This window comes from Vigna unguiculata, chromosome 6, assembly GCF_004118075.2.
Source record: "Vigna unguiculata cultivar IT97K-499-35 chromosome 6, ASM411807v1, whole genome shotgun sequence".
NCBI lineage: Eukaryota > Viridiplantae > Streptophyta > Magnoliopsida > Fabales > Fabaceae > Vigna > Vigna unguiculata.
This window is the reverse complement of record NC_040284.1, coordinates 31009805-31033219: the sequence shown is the minus strand read 5'-3', so window position 1 is coordinate 31033219 and position 23415 is coordinate 31009805. Positions and strand designations below refer to the sequence as shown.

The 23415-nt window shown below is 29.2% G+C and overlaps 5 protein-coding genes across 5 annotated transcripts; all 5 read left to right on the top strand.

Moving 5' to 3' along the window:
• The first annotated feature begins 1975 nt into the window (after positions 1-1975).
• LOC114186804 (THO complex subunit 7A-like) lies at positions 1976-5326 on the top strand. Its single transcript, XM_028074826.1, has 3 exons — positions 1976-2095; positions 2241-2842; positions 5000-5326. The coding sequence occupies exons 1-3, from the start codon at positions 1990-1992 to the stop codon at positions 5129-5131; spliced, it is 840 nt and encodes a 279-aa protein (XP_027930627.1). The 5' UTR covers positions 1976-1989; the 3' UTR covers positions 5132-5326.
• Positions 5327-6965: 1639 nt separating this feature from the next.
• LOC114187229 (pentatricopeptide repeat-containing protein At1g28690, mitochondrial-like) lies at positions 6966-8875 on the top strand. The gene has a single exon (XM_028075415.1). The coding sequence runs from the start codon at positions 7135-7137 to the stop codon at positions 8710-8712; it is 1578 nt and encodes a 525-aa protein (XP_027931216.1). The 5' UTR covers positions 6966-7134; the 3' UTR covers positions 8713-8875.
• Positions 8876-10076: 1201 nt separating this feature from the next.
• On the top strand, positions 10077-10802 carry LOC114188950 (signaling peptide TAXIMIN 1-like). The gene is made up of 2 exons (XM_028077629.1): positions 10077-10302; positions 10570-10802. The coding sequence occupies exons 1-2, from the start codon at positions 10187-10189 to the stop codon at positions 10691-10693; spliced, it is 240 nt and encodes a 79-aa protein (XP_027933430.1). The 5' UTR covers positions 10077-10186; the 3' UTR covers positions 10694-10802.
• A 3161-nt stretch (positions 10803-13963) lies between these two features.
• On the top strand, positions 13964-17185 carry LOC114187615 (GDSL esterase/lipase At1g28590-like). Its single transcript, XM_028075911.1, has 5 exons — positions 13964-14267; positions 14528-14734; positions 16053-16201; positions 16485-16758; positions 16884-17185. Exons 1-5 carry the CDS (start codon positions 13985-13987, stop codon positions 17129-17131), a joined length of 1161 nt encoding a protein of 386 aa, XP_027931712.1. The 5' UTR covers positions 13964-13984; the 3' UTR covers positions 17132-17185.
• Positions 17186-18740: 1555 nt separating this feature from the next.
• On the top strand, positions 18741-23115 carry LOC114187110 (GDSL esterase/lipase At1g28590-like). Its single transcript, XM_028075243.1, has 5 exons — positions 18741-19075; positions 19338-19544; positions 22021-22169; positions 22358-22631; positions 22756-23115. Exons 1-5 carry the CDS (start codon positions 18796-18798, stop codon positions 23001-23003), a joined length of 1158 nt encoding a protein of 385 aa, XP_027931044.1. The 5' UTR covers positions 18741-18795; the 3' UTR covers positions 23004-23115.
• Positions 23116-23415: the final 300 nt, after the last annotated feature.

The following is a 23415-nucleotide window of genomic DNA, read 5'->3' as shown; positions in this document are numbered from 1 at the left end:
TGTGAGTCATTGATTTTTTTAAAAAAAAAAGATAGTGATACATTAATCAATGGTTCACACTAAGTCACCTCAGAGAGTAAAGATTAGAAGTCAAAAAATAAGAGTTATAGTATAATTTTACTTTTATATGATTAAGAAGATAACACCATAGCGGAGTGAAGGAACAAGATATGTTATATTTGAAATCGAATATGTTATTAAAGAACGAAATTACAACCAAATCTCTCGTTGAAGAAAGCAAATTGAATTAGGATCTCTTATTATTAAAAAGCAAATGGAACCTATTTCGTTTTACTTGGATCTCATTCCAACTTCATTTTTGATAAAGAAAAAAAAAATTAAATTAATTAGTTTTTGAAATCAATAACATAGAATAATATTTATTTTATTCAAATAATAAATATTATTATTACAGTTTTTTTCTTTAATAAATACAAATTATTAAAATAATTTATTTTCATATCAATTATATTATAACATTTATTTTATTCAAATAATAAATATTATTAATAACTTTTTTCATCATCAAAATAAATTTAAAAATAAATAAAAATTTATCTAAATATCATTTTATATTACATTTAACATGAATCTTACAATTCAGTAATCTTATTTTCTTTTATCTAAATATCATTTTTTTACTCTTAAATCAACTCCATTATCATCTTCAAATTCCTTAAAAAGAACAACATAAACTTCATCCTCAAATTCTCTCAAATCAATCATCTCACTCTTCCTCAAATAATTATCCTCAAAAGAACACACCCTAAAAGATAAAGTTGAATAGGGAAAAGTGTACATAATGGATGGGAGGAAACACCTCAGACCATCGAATATGTCTTAGACTAAAGGGCCGAGTATATTTAAACTCAAGAAATGTGGTGCAGGCAACAATCAAAAGGAACCTAATATATCTAAATAAGAGAAGTATACATTATTGTATGACACGAGTAAGATAGAAGAAGAAACCTTGACATTACATACCACAGATGAAGGCCGAGGTAATTACGACAATAAAGGCAGTTAACACTCCTCCATTTAAGTACACCAACAGTTGGTTGGTAGTACAATCCTCGTTAGCAAAATTAATAGATAAGAGAGGGATGTAGACTAATAAAATTCGATTAAGGAAGTCCTAAAACTAGTAGTCATCACAAACCTTAGGCTCATGAAGTTTGACTCATATAAGTAATATAAAAAGTATTATTCATGAGGTAAAAATTACATTGTTCATTATTACTCTATTTTATCTCTATTGTCTAAAAACTGACTTGGACGTCTGAATAACTTTGCAGGCTCCCCACCAAGATTATTCCCTCGCAATGAAAGAGTATACTTCGAAAGCAAACCACAACGAGAAAAAAAAAGAAAGATTAGTGGACCTATGTGATATTGAAATTCCTTGGCTCAAATATATTTTATATCCTGGATGATATATATATATATATATATATATATATATATATATATATATATATATATATATAATTATATTTATCTGGTATGAAAAAAAAATTATATTAATTTAATTAAAGTGGTAGAATAAATTAAATTGTATACTAATATATTTGGATCATAATTTATTTTAAAATAATTAAATATAGAAGATAAATTTTGAAATTATGAATAAACATTAAAATACATTTTAAATTAAAATAAAAATATTATAATAAAATTAATTATGTAACATTAACAAAGTATATAACTTATTAACCAGCTAAATGGTGAGGGAAAACTTCCCGAACTTGATGGAAGAAAAAGAACGGTGAGAGAGCGTCTTGTACGATGAGAGAGAATGGTGAGAAGCTAATGGGAAGATGCGGCATCGTGCAATTTAATTGAAGGTAGAATAGAGATATAAGATTTTATGGGGGTGCAGGAAGAAGAACCCGAAAATTGGTTGAGTTTCGTTTCAGAAAAGCTAGAGAAGTCCAGCCCAATCAACGAGCTGGGCTAAGTAAAACATTGGGCCGCTTAGAAATTTAACAGATGGCCCGTTCTTTCCCCTTCTCCGCACTCGAAGCAGCAGAAAACCGCTCTCACTATTCTGCGCGGCGAAGGCGAAGGCATCAGAACATCACCGCGCACCCAAAAGGTTTATTCTAACCTTAGTACTCCTTTTCCTTATTTGTGCTTAAACAGAACCAAACCTCTTCAGCCAGCATTCATTTCACGCTCAATTATTTAATTTTCTCTAAATTCAACTCAATTCCGGTAAATAATCGTTATATTGATTTTAGGGATCGATATGCTGGGAAAGACGAGGAAGGTTTCGGCGCGTGGCGAGGCCGTGGCAGCGAACTACGCGTTTGGCCCTGCGGAAGATGACGTCATCATCAAACACCGGCTTCTCACGCGCACGACGACCACCAGGGGCGACCCTCCATTGAAAAAGCTTCAGAAGAAGTTCACCTCGTTCGTCTCCGAGGTTGATAAAGACGAAGACAACTACAACGACTGCGAAAAACTCGCCAGAGCCTTCTTGCAGGAGCTGACGACCTTCGAGATTCCGCTTCTGAAGAGCAAGGCGATTGTGGAGGCCAACGTTAGGGAGAAGGAGAATTTCAACGAGTTGAAGGAGGAGATGAATCGCCAGATCCTGCAGGCGCAGGCTGACATTGAAGATCTCAAGAAGCAGCTGGAGGAGAGCAAGGTCGAGAGGCGGCACAAGGAGGAGTGCGAGGCTATTAGGAAGTTGATTGCGCTGCAGCCACCCAGGTCGGAGACAATGAAGGTTATTTCGGAGTTGGAGAAAGAAATTGCGGCGCTGGACACGGAGAACACGGCTGGTTCCAGGTTGTTGGAGCTCAGGAAGAAGCAATTTGCATTGTTGTTACATGTGGTATGTGTAATTTTGAACCCTGCTTAATGCTTATGCTGTTATCGTATAATGTGATTGTTGAGGAGTTTTGCTTCGGTGAATTATTGGGCTAGTGTAGATAGATGCTTGATCCTGATATATTAGGGCTAGAGAATGTAACCAGTGTTAGAATATTGTGCTTATAATGAGAAGGGATCGTAGTGGTGCTGCAAGTATGGAATAAAACTTGGTGCATGGGATGCCGTTTTGAAAATTGAACACCCTCTAGATTTGTGTGGTATTTAGAATTTGATTCAAATGATATTTAGATGCAATCACTGACATATATGAAAAACTGCATTCACACTGAAAATGTATCTTTTTCTCATGCAATTTAATTGTCGTCAGGTACTCACAAGGTGCGAGTGGTATCTATTGCATGCTGTTTTTGGTGGTGAAAAGAGGGGGTGTACAACGTATCGCTTGTAATTTGGGTCTAATTACTTTTAGAGATAGAACTTGTCTTGCAAGTGAGGAGAAAAGTGAAGAAACATAAAAGTGAAGAGAAAAAAAGTAGCAAAAAGAATGCAAAAACAGATATAGAGAACATTGAATAAACTGAAATATAAACAAAGCTTTTGGGGTAAGAAGTTGATATTTGCCTTTAGCTCACCTTTAAGACATTTATACAGAAGGGGGTCTGAAATGGGAAAGGCTTGCCACTAGTGACTGGGTTTAGAGTGGATGGTTGGGGGAAGACGGATGAACTAGTAAATGGATGGCTGACAAAATGAGAGCGAAGAAGGGAAAATGTTGGAAGACTTGTCAGAGGGAGGGTGTGAGGAGGGGATTGGGTAGGAGGGCGGAGTTGGCTAGGGAGGTGAGGGTACAGACAAGACTTCCCTTGTATCTGGTGAAGCCTTGGGCCTCTGTTTGGGTTATGTTTTCTTACCGTTTTCTGCATTTGAATTTCACTAAGAGGACTACCCCTGCATTCCAAGCAGCCTGTCCCCGAATATTATTGGTTGAATTCAGTCTGTAACAGAAGTAGAAGTTGTGAGATGATAGCCTGATGTTTTTAAACCTGGAACTTATTTGTGCACCTTAGAACTTAGAAAAGTAAAGAGAAACAAGAGAATACGAGGTTTGAAATACATTTGAAAGGTTAACTTGAGCAAGCAAAGCTATATTTCATGGTTATTTCATTGAGGGCATGCAACATTTACATTGGTGATTAGGATGAAAATTGTATAATCGTATAAATACATTAGTGGCTCTGGACTGGAAAAAGTTGCAATTTTAAAATTTATCATGTAAAATTGCTTTGAAACTCATAAAGTTGTTGTCTTGTAAAATGTGCTGATAATGAAATCATCCTGCAATATTTTCTCCTTGGAGTTTTTTACTAGGGACTTCAGAATGAATGAACATATTTCAATTTCCCTAATTGCCCTTGGTATTAAATCGTGACCGTGTGATTTTCTCCAAAAGTGACCCATATGCATTTTGATAGGATGGGGAAAGAAAATTAAAGGGTTAAAAGTTTTTATAGGTTAAAAATAGAATATTATATATAATAATTATTTTACATTTTAATTCCCTAAAGTTAGATGATGATATTTGTACGGAAGTTGTTGATATCTTGTAGGTTGTTGTGTATATTCCTTCGTACCTATTACAAAAGGAATGAAAAATATCAATGTTTATCTTTTATCTTTTCTATAGTTTTAATGATAGTCTTTTAGCTATTTTAAAATAGTGTAGCCATTAGCTTCCTAACAGTGTTGCTTTTCTTATTTTTATTTATTGACTTGTGGAATGAAATATTTATATCTCTGTCATGACAAGTGCTAACCTTTGTTAGCAGTGCAAACTAAAACACTTGTATTGAAAGAGTCAGTAGAGTTTCTGCGAAGCTCTTTGGTTCAAGGATATCTTCATATACTATTGTGTATTTTCTATTTGCCTATAATTTCCCATGTCAAATGAACTTTGTTCTTCAATCTATTCTGTCATAGCCTATATATATCTTATGAATTATAATCATCACTGGGACAGGTGAATTATCTTGTTTAATATCTGTAATTGTTAACTGCAAATTAAGACAAAGTGTGGTTAGTGATATTATATGTTGCGGTCTTCATCGGTTCTGTTGACTGTTGATGATAATATTTATCCTGGTTCCTATCCTTGTTGCAGGTGGATGAGTTGCAAAACACAATTGAGGAAGAGCAGAAGAGCCTAGTTGAGGAGATGAGAATGGCAACCGAGGAGCTTAAAAATGGGCTGGAGGACACAAGTGGGGCGGAAGCAATGGCAATTGACCAGTAACTAAATCGAACTTCAATCTTCCTGTTGTAACATTCTTACATTTCAGTCTTGGTTTTTTGTACTCACAGTTTTTAGGAACCATATGTAAATGAAACATCAATGTTATTGTGCTAATACTTAGACCTTAGTAATACTAAATGCATTTTTGATAAAAAAAAAGAAAAAGTAATACTTAGTGCATTTTGTTTCGATTTTTCTATCAAATTTTATGTAGCCATTCCTTCGTTGTAGTTGGGGTTTTGTCCACTCCACATGTTCATTCTTTTTATTGTTTTTCGGCAAAAAAAAGTAGTGCATACTTGTAACTTGTAAGGTATTTGTATGCCGTACAACTCAAAACCATACAGACTGGGGTCTGACAATTATTAAAAAAAAGAGGAAATAACTATGGTAGATATTAATTCAGTAATGTGATAATAAAATAACACTTTAAAAATTTTAAACAATCAATTCAGTAATTATTTTCTGAGATAAATAATGTGATAATGCATTAACTTTTACATGATGTAATTACTAAAAAAATAAAAGCATAGGTTTTCTCTTGAATTTACTTTTATTTAAAGTAATATAATTTTAATAATGAGGATAATTTATATGTATTTCTTTTATATGGACTAGTGAAAATGTAATTTTTATGTATTTCTTTTATATGGACTAGTTAAAATATATGGATTTTATTTTTTTAATAACAAAAAATAATAAAATAATATATATATATATATATATATAATATTTACAATTCGATTATAGATAATTTTATTTATTTAATAGATGAATTTTATTAATTTAATTAACATGTGGTTAAATTAAAGAAAAAAAAAACAGTTAAATGAAAATGTGGTTAAATGAAAAACAGTTAAATTTTAAAAAAAAATCACTTGAAAGATAAAATTAAAAAAAAAATGTGGACACTTAAAAATAAAATATTGTATCTATAATAATATATAAAGGAGATTCGTCCACATTTCAAAATATCTATTTTACCCTTTAAATATAATAATTTATTAAATTTTTAAAAATTGACCGTTACTTTTACAAAATTTTTATAAAATCATATGTATCTTCTTCTTCTCTTCGTCTTTATTTATTAATGGTTATTCTTTCATCTGTTATCATATATTTCACTTCATTTTTGATAAATATAATTTTAATTTATATATTAACTTAATAACATTACAATATTATCACCTACTAATATAATAACATGCATATTTAAAAATACATATACATAGGCGTGATACCGCCTGTGTTTACGCTAGTATATAATAATATAAATATTTAAAAATGTAAAATGAAGCTTGTTCTGATTCATGTATAAATAATTTTTATCATTTAATTATAAATAAATTTTTATTTATTCTGTAAACGATTTTTATTCATTTAATTTAAAAAATTCTTAAATTTAAAAAAAATAGTTAAATTAAAAAATATTATAACTGACAAAAATATTAATACCGAAAAGAAAAATAATCTTTATATAATAATATAGATTAAATAACAATAAAATTTTCTTCTAATTCTAAAATTGAGATTATTTTTTTCTAATTCTAAAATACATAATTACGTACTTTATATTTTTAATAAAATGACTTTATAACTTTTAAAAGTCATACATTCTTATTTTAATAAAGGATATTACTTTATACTAAATATGTTATATTTAATTTAAATTTTAATGCAAATTACTTTTCTTTATTCTTGTAACCATATTTTTCTTTTGTAAACTATTATAATTAGTGCATAAAAAATATTTTTTTAAGTAAAATGTTCTTCCGTTTTCATTCTTCATCCTTAGTCTCTTTAATCTCTCATTTCTTCCATTAAAATTTGTCTCGCCTCCTCTGTTTTTTCCTACTTTTAAAAAGAAAACATAGTTTAAGAAGAAAGCTATTGGCAATTAATCTTACGTGAACCTGTGTGAATACTTGAAAAAGTTTACAATGTTCCATTGTATTTTCGAGGCAGAGTTTGCTTAACTTGGCTCTGGCGATGCCAATGAGAGGATGAACAATGGAATATTCAAATCCTTCTTCTCGTCACGTGCCTTCTGCACTTCGCTCATCTCACCCCATCGACCATTTCCTCAAAACCATGACTTTGCTTCTTCCTCTACTTTGTTATCCAGTGCTCTGCAGCATTACATTAATTCCGAGACTCCTACCCACGGCCAAAAGATCCACTCCCGCATTCTGAAATCTGGATTTGTTCTAAACACCAATATTTCTATCAAACTACTTATTTTATACCTAAAATGTAACTATTTGAGATATGCACGCCAAGTGTTTGATGATTTGCGGGATAGAACTTTATCTGCTTACAATTATATGATTAGTGGCTATATCAAACAATGTCAGGTTGAAGAGTCTCTTGGTTTGGTGCGTAGGCTTTTAGTGTCTGGTGAGAAGCCTGATGGGTTTACTTTTTCTATGATTTTAAAGGCGTCTACTTCTGGGTGTAATGTTGCGTTGCTTGGTGATCTGGGTAGAATAGTGCATACCCAGATCCTCAAATCTGATGTTGAGAGAGATGAAATTCTTTGTACTGCACTGATTGACTCTTATGTTAAGAAAGGGAGGATTGCTTATGCTAGGACTGTATTTGATGTGATGTCAGAGAAGAACGTGGTATGCTCAACATCCCTCATCTCTGGTTACATGAATCAAGGGTCTTTTGAAGATGCTGAACGTATATTTAACAAAACTTTGGACAGGGATGTGGTAGTATTTAATGCGATGATAGAAGGTTACAGCAAGACATCCGAACATGCGGGGAGATCTGTTGAAGTTTATATTGATATGCAACGGTTGAAATTTAGGCCAAATGTTTCTACATTTGCTAGTGTAATTGGTGCCTGTTCCATGCTTGTGGCATTCGAAATTGGGCAACAAGTACAAAGTCAGCTCATGAAGACTCCACTTTATGCTGACATTAAACTGGGAAGTGCCCTTATAGACATGTATTCAAAATGTGGAAGAGTCTCAGATGCTCTAAGAGTTTTTTACCACATGCGTGTGAAGAACGTGTTTTCTTGGACATCTATGATTGATGGATACGGGAAGAATGGATTCCCTGATGAAGCACTTGAGCTATTTGGAAAGATGCAAGAAGAATATGGCATCGTACCCAATAATGTGACATGCCTTAGTGCTCTCTCAGCTTGTGCACATGCTGGACTTGTGGACAAGGGTTGGGAGATCTTTCACAGGATGGAAAATGAATACCTGGTAAAGCCAGGGATGGAGCATCATGCGTGCATGGTTGATTTGTTAGGCCGAGCAGGAAGGTTGAATCAGGCTTGGGAATTTGTGATGAGGATGCCCGAGAGACCGAATTCGGATGTGTGGTCTGCTCTACTTAGTTCTTGCAGACTCCATGGTAATATAGAGATGGCAAAATTAGCTGCAAATGAACTTTTTAAGTTGAATGCTACTGGAAGACCAGGGGCCTATGTTGCACTGTCTAATACTTTGGCAGATGCTGGCAAATGGGAAAGTGTAACTGAGCTTAGAGAAATAATGAAGGAGAGAGGAATATCCAAGGACACTGGCCGAAGTTGGGTTGGAGCTGATAATGTCTTTTAGTTCATATAAAAGGAGCAAAGATGCACTACGACATTTTTCTGTTAAACGAGATTATCCCTCTTGATTGCTTCTCGTATCCTCATGTTTCTTCTTGTGCTTCTGACAATAATGCAAAGCATTTAAAGAAAAATAAATAAATACATAAAACAATGTGTTTGATGAAGTGGATTGGCCATGGTGGCTTTTGAGGAAGTTGCAGAAAGTATGGTTCTATGGAAGGTTAATCCCAATTGACCAAAAAGAAGAAAAACATAACGCAGTCGCTGACTATTTTTTTGCAAGGTTGAAGTCTGTCTGCTTAAAAGAGATAACGTGCTTTTTTTTGACTTGGATGTTGCTATACATTAATTCTCAACTCTGCTTGAGTTATTAAAAATTAGGAGACTTATTATCTAATTGAATAAAATAAATAATAAAAGTGAAAAGGTGACCGTGCTATTTCTTTATGAACTGAAAATAATTAAAATTTTTATATATGTGTACTTATAATCACACTTTCTGTCATTAAATTTTAATTCAAATGTTTTTCATTTGTGTAAAATTAATGAGTTTAATTTTAGTCTATTCAATTATAAAACAGTTAAATGTACTAGTGTAATAGTAATAATTAAAAAGTATATTTTATTTAAAAAAATAAAAAATAATATATATAAAAATATATATAACGAGCAACTTAAAGTTTGAAAATAATAAAAAATATTTTATTATAATTTTATTTAAAATTTATTTTTCAAATTATTTTTGAGATTTTCTTTTGAAAGTCTAAAACAATTTGTAATATAAAAAAAAAAAAAACTTTTTTTGAGATCTTTTATTAACTCTAATTGTCTTTCAGAAAAATACACAAAAGAAATTCACAATAAGTCATCCCATAAATTAACACAAACTCCATCCTCAAATTTATGAGTTGTTTTTGTCCTGTATATTATTTAAAATTTTTCATATTTGTAATATGTTGGTTTGAAATCTACACTGGATTCCTCACAGGTAGTTTACCTTCAAATAACTGAAACATTAGAACAGTGCATCCCAATAATTGATGTATCTTTTACGGCCTGTAATCATTGGAAGAAATGGGTGAATGAAGTTGCAGACATGTTTGGTGTGGTATTTATCTTGATTCAGATGATATCCCCCCAGTTCAACACATCACTCAATGATTCCATCTCAGCATGGCGACGCAGACAGGCCTCACAGTCAACCATTTGAAACTGCCACGTTTAATTACTTTCTGAATAAAATAAAACAAAACGTTGAATAATGGAGTTTTGGTCTGGTAATCAACCCTACTCTCTGCAGCAATAGGAGGAGTACAGGTGGCTAACCGGCACCTAACTACGCGTTTCTGTTGTGCACTTCTCTTAATTCATGTTGCATTTGGCTTCTGGTTAAGATAAAAGCTTCAACGTGTATATATATAGTAAGCAAATGAGAAGCTGAGAAGACGAATTAAGAAGATATTAATTATTGAAGCATGTGCTGCTGCTCTGAAGATTGTAAATGCAGGCCACTTGGGTTTCTGTTGGGCCTGCCTTTTGCCTTTTTGTCTCTTCTTATCTCTCTTGTTGGAGTGGTTGTTTGGATTGTTGGGTAAGCTCCTCTTCTTCCTCTGCTAATTTCGGAATTGCATAATCTATATCGGAACTTTGAAATATCCTTTTTGGCTTTTTTGAAAACAAATTTATCACAATATGAGTATAATTTATACATCAGAAATTCATGGCTAATGAATTTTTATTTTGATTTCATTAATTTTTATTTTATTTAACGTAAAATTTAAACTCATACTTAAATTATCGATATTTTTTTCGCTTTTATTGATCGAAGATATTGAGCAAATTTTTGTGCGACTGACAGGTTAATTTTGACGTGCATATGTCCCTGTTGTCTTTGCGTGACGATCATAGTAGAGTTTGCTCTGGCGCTCATCAGGGCTCCAATTGTGGTTATGGAGTGGTTCATCTCTAAGATTCCATGTTAAAGTAATCCTTCTATTTTCATTTAAAATAATGGTTTGGTAGATTGTCTTTTCATTGATTATGTCCACACAACAATCATACTTCAAATTTTATCAAATTCAATCTCTCTCCCTCTCTTTTCTATCATTATTATAAGGAAGAAGAAAATAAATACATAGTTTATACTATATATTATTATAGATCATATACTATACTATTAGATAACGTACATGCTAACCTTTTAAATTTCAATAGACTACTGTTAATTAACTCTCAAGATTTTTTACATTCTTACTAAATGAAAGTCCCTTCAATTAATACTTACAATTAAGATTTTTATTTTATTTTTTGCATTAAAATTGGATCTCCTCCTCTCTCGAACAATTTCGAATCTATTATCCCATATTTATACTTTAGTCCAAGGTTACTATTATACTCTTTTGAATAAAATAATAAATATTTAATTAATAAATTCAACCTTATATTTAAGATTTTTATTTGTTTTTTCTCTATATTTTTTCACTCGATGGAATCTTTATCGTATAAAAATATTCAACTGAGTCACTATTTAAAAAGAAAAATTCAGTGTCATCTCTTTATTAAATTGATATTATCAATTTTTTTTTTTTAAATTATAGTGTGTCAAAATCTCAGTCTAACAAATATTCAAATTTGGATATTTTTTATTTAAAAGTATTATGATATATTACAAGTGACATTTTCAAAATAATATTAATGTCAATTTATTGAAAAAATCACGTTAATTTGTTTTTACAAAAATACAGACCAATTAAATGAAAAAGACTGAGATAAAAAACAATATAACCTAAATATAAAAACAAAATTACTGAGTGAACATATAATAAATACTTACATTTAAATTAGTTGGGCGAGTCACCTAAAAGTAATGCAATCATTACCTAATTGAATGATTTTTTCTTTTATACCAAATATTTATATTTGTTTTCTTTTCCAGTTTTAAGCCTAAATTTGTGTTTCATTATTATTTATATCGGAGAGTAACTTGTATTTGCCTGCTAAATATTAATGAAATAAAACGAAATTAATAACTAAAAAAAAAAGATAAAATACATTTTTAGGTTATTTAATAAAATAATAATTTACACAATTAAATATTCAATTCAATATTATTTTTATATCATAAAAATAAATAACAAATAGAAATGTTAAAATATAAATATAAGTAATAAAAACATATTTTAGACATGATTTAATTTGATATCATTTAGATGAAATCATGCAAGAAAAAATATATGTAATTAAACATATAAAAAAATACGTTTAAGAGATAACCTTTTTTATTTTTAATAGATAAAGAAATAATGAAAGACCGTATAACAAAGATAATTTATTTAAATAAAATAAAATAAATAAAAAGATCATGAAAATATAATTGTTAAATTACTTAACAATAAATTAAAACTATTTTCATGATTTAAAATATATTTAAATATAAATACAAGTATATAGATATAATTTATAAAAAAAAAATAGATATAACTTAAATCATACCGGATTAATTTAAGAATCTTTCAGAAATCAAAACAATTTTATAAAAAACAACACATAAACCCAATTATTTTCCATTTCTAGTTTTTTTTTATAACTACTGATTTAGTCTTCTAATTTGTTTGTTTAGTTCATTTTGATCCACTTGATATTTTTTTATAATGATTAATTTAATCTTCTGATTTATTTGTTTGGTTCATTTTGATGATTTTATTATTTTTTATTTAATTTAGTCATCCAATTATTTAAAAAGATACAATTTGGTCTTTTCTGTTAAATCAATGTTAATACCATGTTTGTACATGTCACATGTTAATTTGTGGAATTTTCAATTTTTTATTTTTTTTTTAAATATGTATATAATGGTCATGTGTGAGGTTACACTTAACACGTGAAAGTAGTAGTGGTTATTCTTAATTTAGTTCTCTATTTAAATCTTTGATTTAATTTAGTTCTCTTATTTCTTAAAACGATAAGTTTTGTCCTCTTCAATTTAAGACCACATTTGTAAATAAGTTTAATTACAACGTATATCTACATATTAAGATTTATTTTTGAATTTATACATCAAATATTTAAATTATTTTATTTTTTACAAGCATAAAAACTCTAAAAATTTTTAAGTGTAAAAAATTAGTGTAAAGATAAGTTGTAATTAAGCTTAATTTCTAATTTATTCTTAAATAGGATGGTTTTAAAGAGGAGAGAAACTACATTGAATCAAAATTTAATTAAAAAACTAAATTGAAAACAAATATTATCATTGCCACGTGACACAAGTGTAACTTATCATGTGGCACTATAACTTGACGTGTGGTAGTTTATATAATTTTAAGAAAATATGTAAAATAATATTAAAAATAAATTGAAAATTTTGTGACTTAACACTAGAATTGTCAAAACGGGTAACCCAGCTCTATCCACCACGGGTTGATCACTTAGTGGGCTAACCCAACCCGACTCATTTATTAGTGAGCCAAAAAAATTTGAACCCGGTCCGACCCACCACGGGTTGGTGTGTTAAACAGGTTGGCTCACGAATTCACCTAATTAAAAAAATTTTATTTTTTTTATTTTTTTTCAGTCAAAACTAAATTATAATTCTACTTAAAATCTACATAAACATTAATATAAACCAAAATCACAAAATACAAATTATCTATGTGATGACTAAAAAAAACAACCTAACATGACCCAAGTGCAAAGCCCAACTTAACAAAAAACACTTGTGTAACCATTTAATTGCGAGTTGGCTTACGAACCCAGCTCACCACGGGTTCAACTGAGTGAGTCGGTTTCTAAGTGAACCGGGTCAAAAATCAACCTGTATTGAAATTTCTAAAAAAATTTCAACTCAATTTGGCCCAAACTCGTGGTGAGCCGAGTTGGCTCACGTGTTCCAACCTATTTTGACAGCTCTACTTAACACGTGACATGTAGAGACACAGTATTAATGTCAACTTAACGAAAAATAACCAAATTAATCTTTTAAATAATTGAATGACTAAATTGAATCAAGAAATAATGAGAAACTAAAATTAATCAAACCAAACAATTAAAGCACTAAATCAATAACTATATTTTTTCCTAATTTTACTTAAATATAAATAATTTTGTATTAATATATTAATATTAAATAATTATAATATAAGCTTCAAATAATTATTTTAGTTGTGAAAATATCTTTTCATCAAGTTTGAAGCAATATGTAAATAAAAATTAATATTTAATTTACGAAAGCATAAATTGAGGTTTGCAGGTGTGCGGAAAAGCACATTCTGAAAATGAGGTCTTTCTGGGAACAGCGATGGATTACAATAGCAGTGGTAACTGTAGCATTTGTGATAGCTACCTCACATTCAGAATCACCACCCTTATTAGTGGCGTCGCCGCCGTGTCCATTCAACTCCATCTTCAGTTTCGGCGATTCTCTTGCTGACACTGGCAATTTGTATCTCGCTTCCCACCCTGCTTCTAAACCATGCTTCCTTCCTCCCTACGGCGAAACCTTCTTTCACCATGTCTCTGGACGCTGCTCCGATGGCCGCCTCATCATCGATTTCATTGGTTCCGTTTCTCTGTTTCTCTCACTCCTACTTTTAATTTTTATTCCAAGTATAATCTAATTAAAACAGAGAAAAAAAATCTATCTATTAGTTAGATCATCCATAAGTGTGTATCTTGTGTGAGATGAGTGTATTTAAATTACAATGTTTATGTGAACGACAGTGATGAACTTGTAAATTCAGTTTTGTAGATTAAGTCCAAACATAAATGTAAGAGTTAATTGAAATTCATAAAGGTAGTTTTATGTTTGTTATGTGCAGCTGAATCATTGGGACTTCCATTGGTGAAAGCTTATATGGGAAATAAGAATGGCGACGGAGGAGCCAATTTTGCTGTGAGTGGAGCGACGGCTTTGGAGCCCAGCTTCTTTGAAGAGAGGGGTTTTTCTGTCCCAACCAATTATTCTTTGACACTTCAATTGAATTGGTTCAAGGAATTGCTACCTTCTCTCTGCAATTCTTCCACAGGCAAGTTCTCCATTTCTTTTTCTCTTTCTCGTCTCTCTACACAAATACTATTGCTACCTTCTTTATTTTTATTTTTTTCTATTGGAAATTATAGTATGAATTTTATTTTTTTACTCTCTCTCATTTTTTTACTTAGTGATGTGACTTAACGTGAGTAATTAATTCTTTTTAAGAGAAAGATGGTGATACATTAATCAATAATCAATGACCTACATTAAGTCACATGAGCGAGTAAATGAGAGGGTTAAATATGTTTTTGGTCTTTCAATCTTGAGTGAAAAATGAGATTAATCTCTCTAAAAAACCTTGAACCAATTTAGTTTCACAACTTTGTAAATATGTGAATTTAATTTTTTTAACCAAATTTTATCAATTTTATTTGACGACACGTTTCATTATAGTATTTTAGTTTGTTTACTTCGTTTGGCACGTGTTCGTTTTAATGTTAGTTGAAAAAAATGTTTAAAATGTCAAATAAAATACATAAAAAAAATGTTTAAAAAACTAAATTCACATATTTTTAAATATAAGGGATTAAATTAGTTCAAAATTTTCAAAATAGACTAATTTTTTAAATTTTATCCTAAAAGTTGAAGGAAAAAAAAAACATATTTGATCCATTATTATATAACTATAACAATTATCTTTAAATCTTGTTGGACCAACTATCAGTCATGGTCATACATAATACTAATTTAATATGTGACATTTATTTTAAATTAAAGAAAGATTAAAAAAAATGACACATAACACATTTAATTTAATAATATATTATTAACAAAAAAAATATAATTATTACATATTTTAAAAGATAAAAATTCAATTGAAACAAATCAAAGTTTGAATACTAAATTGAAATTTAAATTTAAGAAAAAAATGAGAACTAATCGAAAGTTTAAACTTTTTTTACCGATTCACAAACACAGTACACAAAATGTTAAAAGCTTAATAACAAAGTTTCTAAGTCAATATTAAGTATGATTTTAAGTACCTTTTTTTTTATTATTATTTAAAAGCAGGAGTTATATATACATGTAGGCTTATTGGTCTATATGTTTATGAAGAAGGAGAGCACTCTTTAAGATATTTTTTGTAATATTAATCTTATTGACATTTATGAATTTATGTGAGACCTACTTAATTAAAGATTAATTAATAAATCACAAAAAATTAAAAATTTTATTTACCTATTATATTCAACGAAAAGATCGAGTACATGCTTGTGCAAAATGAAGACACGGATATATCTATTCCTTTAAACTCCAATGTAACTACATAATTGATATTACTAACAATATCAAATTTTGAATAATTACAGATTGTGGTAAAGTTTTTGAGAACTCATTATTTCTTATGGGTGAAATTGGAGGAAACGATGTAAATTATCTTTTCTTTCAACGAAAGAGCATAGCAGAGGTTAAAACATATGTTCCACATGTGATCAATGCAATAGCTTCAGCTATCCATGTAAGTTTTTTATCTTTTCATTTTTTTCATTTGGTAAACCCTTAATTTGTTTTTATGCAAATTACATATATGTTATCACTTTAATCATTCATATTATCTCATCACCAAATTAATATTTCTAACATTACGATTTTATTATCACCACTTTGATTCTCTATTTGACACATATGAGATGATAAAATGATATATTTTATTTGTATAGATTAATTTGGTGAGTTTTTTTTTTCAAGAATAAAGTAATGGCAAGAAGGATACCTAAAATCTTCTGTACTTTGCTTTACAGGAGTTAATTGGTGTAGGAGCTCACACACTTATTGTTCCAGGGAAGTTACCAATTGGATGTAGTGTAATTTTTTTAACTATTTATGAGACCCTAGATGAGAAGCAGTATGACCAAAGTGGGTGTTTGAAGTGGTTAAACAAGTTTGCTGAATATTACAACAGTGAACTTCAGAATGAATTAGACAAGCTTCGAGCAATTCATCCTCATGCTAATATAATATACGGTGATTATTACAATGCTGCATTGCCTTTATATCGTGACCCCACAAAGTTTGGTAATTATCTCGATTCTCATTGTAATTTAGTATATGGTTGCTTTAAATAATGTTTCTATGATGCATATTCATACTTCAACATAATAAATTACTTCATACATGTTATACTCTGAATCTTATTGCAGGATTTACTAGTCTTAAAGCCTGTTGTGGAAAAGGAGGTTCATACAATTTCAATGAATTAGTAAAGTGTGGTGATCCAAGCGTGAATGTTTGTCATAATTCGTCTGAGTATATTGGATGGGATGGAATTCATTTGACTGAAGCTGCATATAAATTAATCGCTCAAACTTTTGTAAAAGGACCATATTCTCAACCTCAATTTAGTTCGTTGTGTTTATCTAATGCAAATTTTAATTATTTCAGTAGCTAAATTTTTTGTTTTGTTTTAAAGTGAGAAGTTCAATGTAGCTATTATAATATACACATTGTTCACACACATGTATCTTTTATAAATATAGTTATCAATCTTATAGTTATGGTCTTTATGATATTGATGTCAAAAGTTTTATCTGTATAACAAAAAAAAGATGTTGATTCATCCTGATAAAAACATTTGACCGGAAATGTACAAATAAATCAATTTCTATTTTTTTTTTATATATAGCTTTAGTATCTTTCTTGATTTTTATTGTTGTTTTTTCAGGAAAAATGTTAGAGAGATTTGGTATCAATGAACTTCAAGTATTCATTTAAGAAATTGAAGATATTATTATCAACCAAAAATCTTAAATAAATAGATTTGTGATTTTTTTTTTAAAGAAAAAAATTCTAAACTCATTCTTATTCTCTGTGGGTTATCAAATAACAAATTTTTTTTTATCTCTTAAACCAACGTCAATGTTGTCTCTAATATGAAGTCATCCCAAATATTCATCTACCAAAACGTTCTTAAGAACTTGAAGCAAAATATACATATAAAACAATGTTATCAAGTCTTATAATCGATTGGTTTCTATGGTAAAGGAAGGTGTGCGGTGAGACAAAATTGGACATTATTATTATGGACAAAGACAAAAGAAAAAAAAAATCACTAATCAATTTATGTAAAAGTTTTGAAAATGCTTTTTTATATTTTCATGTCTTTTTCACCCCCACTTTCACATTATTTTAAGCTGGTCATATTTCCAGGGCACCATTTTAAATGAAAAAATATTGCCAATTAAGTCATATAATTTACACTAGCTTGATGGGAGAGTCATATGAAGGTGATTGAATCGTAACTTTTGATCGCATTACATTACAAAACACCTCTAATTTACTTAAGATATTTTTTTTTACTGTCAAAAGTTTATCTGTTGGAAAAATATTTCACTCTTAATTAGTCTTGATAAACTTAAAATATTACTATTTAGTACAAGTTAACTTTTCAGGAGTGTGTTATAAACAACTTTTGAAAATTATCCTAATTATACTTTTATGCAATAAACTTTAAAACTACCTATAAAGGATCGACACAATTTAGTTTTTGTTAAAACTTATGAATATCCATAAACTTAAATATGATTCTTTCAAAGAATATAACTCAATTTTATTGAAAAATGTTTGGATCTCAAACAAACAATGGTGGAAAAATTACAAATAGGAGAGTTGTGTAAACTAAAGAAGTAAGAGAGTGTGGAATTCATCACATACTGTTTGATCATGTTCATGTTTTTTTATATTAGAATGTTATCATTGTATTAATTTTAAATCATGTATTTCTTATTAGATTCTACAAACTTTTTACAAGTTACGGATGAGATAATTGGAGAGTATTTGACCCTCTCCATTGTTATAACAACAGAGACCTAGTGAATTAAAAATTAAAAGGGGCGAGTTAAAAGTTTTTAAATACAATCTTGTTACATTGAATTTAGAAAAATTTAAGAGATCAATACACTTTTAAACAAATGTTATATATTTCTATTTTCATTTTAAAATAATGGTTTGGTAGATTGTCTTTCCATTGATTATGTCGGTATATGTATAATGTATGTGAGTGATTATGTCCATACAACAATCATATTCACAATTTTATGAGTAAAGCGCATCCGAATGAGGTCTATCTGTGAACAGCGATGGATTACAATTGCAGTGGTAACTGCAACATTTGTGCTAGCTACTTCATATTCAGAATCGCCACCGTTATTGGCGGTGTCGCCATGCCCATTCACCTCCATCTTCAGTTTCGGCGATTCTCTTGCTGACACAGGCAACTTGTATCTCGCTTCCCACCATCCTTCTGAAGACTGCTTCCTTCCTCCCTACGGCGAAACCTTCTTTCACCATGTCTCTGGACGCTGCTCCGATGGCCGCCTCATCATCGATTTCATTGGTTCCGTTTCTCTGTTTCTCTCACTCCTACTTTTAATTTTTCATTCCAAGTATAATCTAATTAAAACATACAAAAAGATCTATCTATTAGTTAGATCATCCATTAGTGTGTTATCTTCTGTGAGATGCGTGTATTTGAATTATAATGTTTAAGTGAATGACAGTGATGAACTTGTAAAATCAGTTTTGTAGATTAAGTCCAAACATAAATGGTAAGAGTTAATTGAAATTCATAAAGGTAGTTTTATGTTTGTTATGTGCAGCTGAATCATTGGGACTTCCATTGGTGAAAGCTTATATGGGAAATAAGAATGGCGACGGAGGAGCCAATTTTGCTGTGAGTGGAGCGACGGCTTTGGAGCCCAGCTTCTTTGAAGAGAGGGGTTTTTCTGTCCCAACCAATTATTCTTTGACACTTCAATTGAATTGGTTCAAGGAATTGCTACCTTCTCTCTGCAATTCTTCCACAGGCAAGTTCTCCATTTCTTTTTCTCGTTCCGTTCTCTCTCTCTCTCTCTCTCTCTCTCTCTACACAACGACTGTTGCAACCTTCTTTATTTTTTTTGTTCTATTAGTTGTGATAGGAATCAGTCAGATCAACTCACAGGAAACACGTGGGACCATCGCATCATGTCTTTAATAAAACAACCAAATCTGTCTTTTTTTTTTTATACTTTTTTTTATGTGATTTAATATGAATTATTAATTAATATTTTATTATTTTTTCTTTTAAAAATCGATGATCCATACTAAAAATAAAATATAAGAGTGAAAAGATGAATGCAAAGATAATTTTCCTAATAAAAAACAACAAAGCTACATACAGATTGAATTTTGTTGTCCCTTCGTATCTACCAATTTTTTATGTAACATACCTATCTTTATTTGTCATCACAGATGTATTTATAGGAAAATAGTTATGTTCAGGATTAGTCCGGTTCAGAACAAGAGTTAAACGAGATATTATTTATTTTTGGAGTTTAAAAATAATATGATTTTATTTTTTAAATATGCATTATAATGTTTTAGAAAAGAAAGATGTACATAAATAGTCATGTTTTGCTTTTTAAGCCATCTAAAATTTGTAGATGCCCTTAATATGATTTATTTTACTCTAATATAGATAATATATCTAACTATAATTTTTTAGTCATCTCCTCAAATATGATGATTATTCACTCTCAACTTAATGTTAAAAAATTTAGGAGTCTTGTAATTTAGGATGACAAGATATTTTGTACGAATATCTATAGATTAAATGTGTAATGAATATTAGATGGATATATTTAATGATACTTTAATGGTTAAGTATCTAAGTACTGTTTGGTAATCAGACGGATAAAATATTATATACTATGGTATTGAATAGTGAATACAAACTACGGTTAATAATTATTAGTTAATAATTATTAATGAATTTTATTAAAGTATTTTTAAAATAAAGTGATCAAATAAAATTATTAGTGAAAAAATATTATTTATTAAAAGATAATTTACAATTTGAATTCGTATATTTATATTCTTTTATTATTTATTTTAATGAAGTGAAATTTATTTTTTAAAAAATTATATTTTGGCTCAGCTTGTTTAAATTTGTATTTTAGAAAGACCAAATTTATTTAAAAGCAGCATGTATTTTTCTTGGTCTGCGTTTATGAAGAAGGTGAGCAACGTGCTCTTTAATATATTTTTAATATTAAACTTACTAACCTTTATGAATTTATGCTAGGTCTATTTAATTAAACATTAAATAATATATTACTAAAAATTTCAGAACTTTATATGCTTATTTATTCTACGGAAAGATGAGGACATGGTTGCGGAAAGTGAAGACAAGTATCGACGGGGACGGATCATTTAAAGGGTAGGGAGGGGCATGGCCCCTCAATATTTTTGAATTTTTTAAAAATTATATGTATTGATTTTTTTAAAATTATATTTATAATTTTGAAATTATTTTAAATTATATATATCTTTTAAATTTTTAAAAATTATATACAGTATATTTTAGAAATTAATAGAAATTAAATTGTGTGACTTTTTTATTTTTTTTATAAACACAACCTTTAATCTTAACAAAGTTGGTTATCTAGGCTTTTTAGTCTCAATTTAGTTTCAATTTTTGAAAAAGTTAATATAATTTAGTTATTTTCATTAATTTTGTTGAAGCGGATTAAAAAATTTCTTATCAAAATTAACACTAGGATTATGTTAATTGTACCATAAAAGCAAAACATCCTTATTAACCGTTTCAATTTTCAACAAATTGAGACTAAAAAAATATTAGACAACTAACTAAACATTTTTGGACAAATAAAGAAAAAAAAATGATTAAACCAAATATTTATTACAAATTGTATTCATCTCTCATTCTCATGTGTTTGCTTTTTTGTTTTTGAAGAAAAAAAATTAGACATAAACTCATTATTTTTTTCTTCTGATTTCTCATTTATTTTCTTTCTTTCTTGAAAAAGAGAGAAGAAGATAACTCTATATCGTCTTACCTGATAATAAAATATTAGTTTAAGAGTTATTAACATGATTTTCTATCTTACAAGTCCTTTGCAAATTCATTTTTTATGAATATACAAGAAAAAAAATTGTATTATAATATTATTTTGAAAAAAATATTTATACAAATGGAAAATAAAATAATAAATTTATTTAATTTTAAATGATAAAAGAAAAACTATTCGTGAAGATAACAAATACATTCTACTTCTTTTATGTATTTTGAAACATTATACTAATGATCTAATTGTTTAGTGTAAGGAATTATTTTTTGAAATAATATACTAATAATTTAATTTAATGAACAAAAAATTATATTATTTTGACCTCTCTAAAACTTTTATTTAAGATTACTCCATTTTCTAAAATTTCAACGCAATCCCAAATTGATGTAACTAAAAATATAAAATTTTGAATAAAGGTTTAATCTTGCAGATTGTCTTGAGGTTTTTCGGAACTCATTGTTTCTTATGGGTGAAATTGGAGGAAACGATTTCAATTATCTTCTCTTTCAACAAAAGAGCATATCAGAAGTTAACACATATGTTCCATACGTAGTCAATGCAATAGCTTCAGTTATCCATGTAAGTTTTTTTTTTTTTTTTGCATTTATTAAATCTTTAATTTGTTCTTCTGCAATTACACATGTTATCACTTTAATCATTCATAATCTCGTCACCAAATTAATATTTCTAACATTACGATTCTATTTTCACCACATTTTTATTTCAGCTTCAAAGCATACCTAACATCCTTTTTACTTGCTTTATAGGAGTTAATTGGTATAGGGGCTCGCACGCTAATTGTTCCAGGAAATTTACCGATTGGATGTAGCGTAATCTATTTAACAATTTATGAGACCCTAGATGAGAAGCAGTATGATCAAAGTGGGTGTTTGAAATGGTTAAACGAATTTGCTGAATATTACAACTATGAGCTCCAAAGCGAATTGGACAAGCTTCGAACACTTCATCCTCATACTAATATTATTTATGCTGATTACTACAATGCTGCATTACCTTTATATCGTGACCCCACAAAGTTTGGTAATATTTTCAATTCAGTATATGTTTGCTTTAAATAATGTTTTCATTATGCAGCTTTATACTTCATCATAACAAATTATTTCTTAGTTGTAATATTGTGATTTAAACTTTGATTCCTTTGCAGGATTTATTAGTCTTAAAGCCTGTTGTGGAAAGGGAGGTTCATACAATTTTAATACATCAGTAATGTGTGGTTATTCAGGCACGAATGTCTGTGGTGATCCTTCTAAGCATATCGGATGGGATGGAATTCATTTAACTGAAGCTGCATATAAATTAATCGCTCAAGCTTTTATAGAAGGACCACATTCTCAACCTCAATTTAGTTCGTTGTGTTTGTCTAATGTAAATTTTGGTCATTTCAATAGTTAAACTAATCTTCTTTTTATTTGAAAGGAAGTGTACAAGTTCAATGTAACTCTCATAATATAAATATTGTTTGTACACATATATTTTATTAATATAGTTGTCAAAAAATTTACAATTGCGGTCTTTATGATATCAATGCCAAAAGTCTTATTTGCATAACAAAAGAAAATTCTTAGTAAAAAGGAAAAAGATTCACTAGAAAATGTAAAAATAAATCAATTTTTCATTTTCCTTTATAGCTTTATTGTCTTCTTTGATTTTTGTTAAGTTTTTCTTAAAAGAAATGAAATAGAGATTTGGTACCAAATAAATTATAAGTTTTTCATGTAAAAAAAGAAAATCAGGATATCACTTTTAAAAATTATTTTTTAAAGAAATAAACGTATATCTATTACGTTAATGTCAACTGAATACA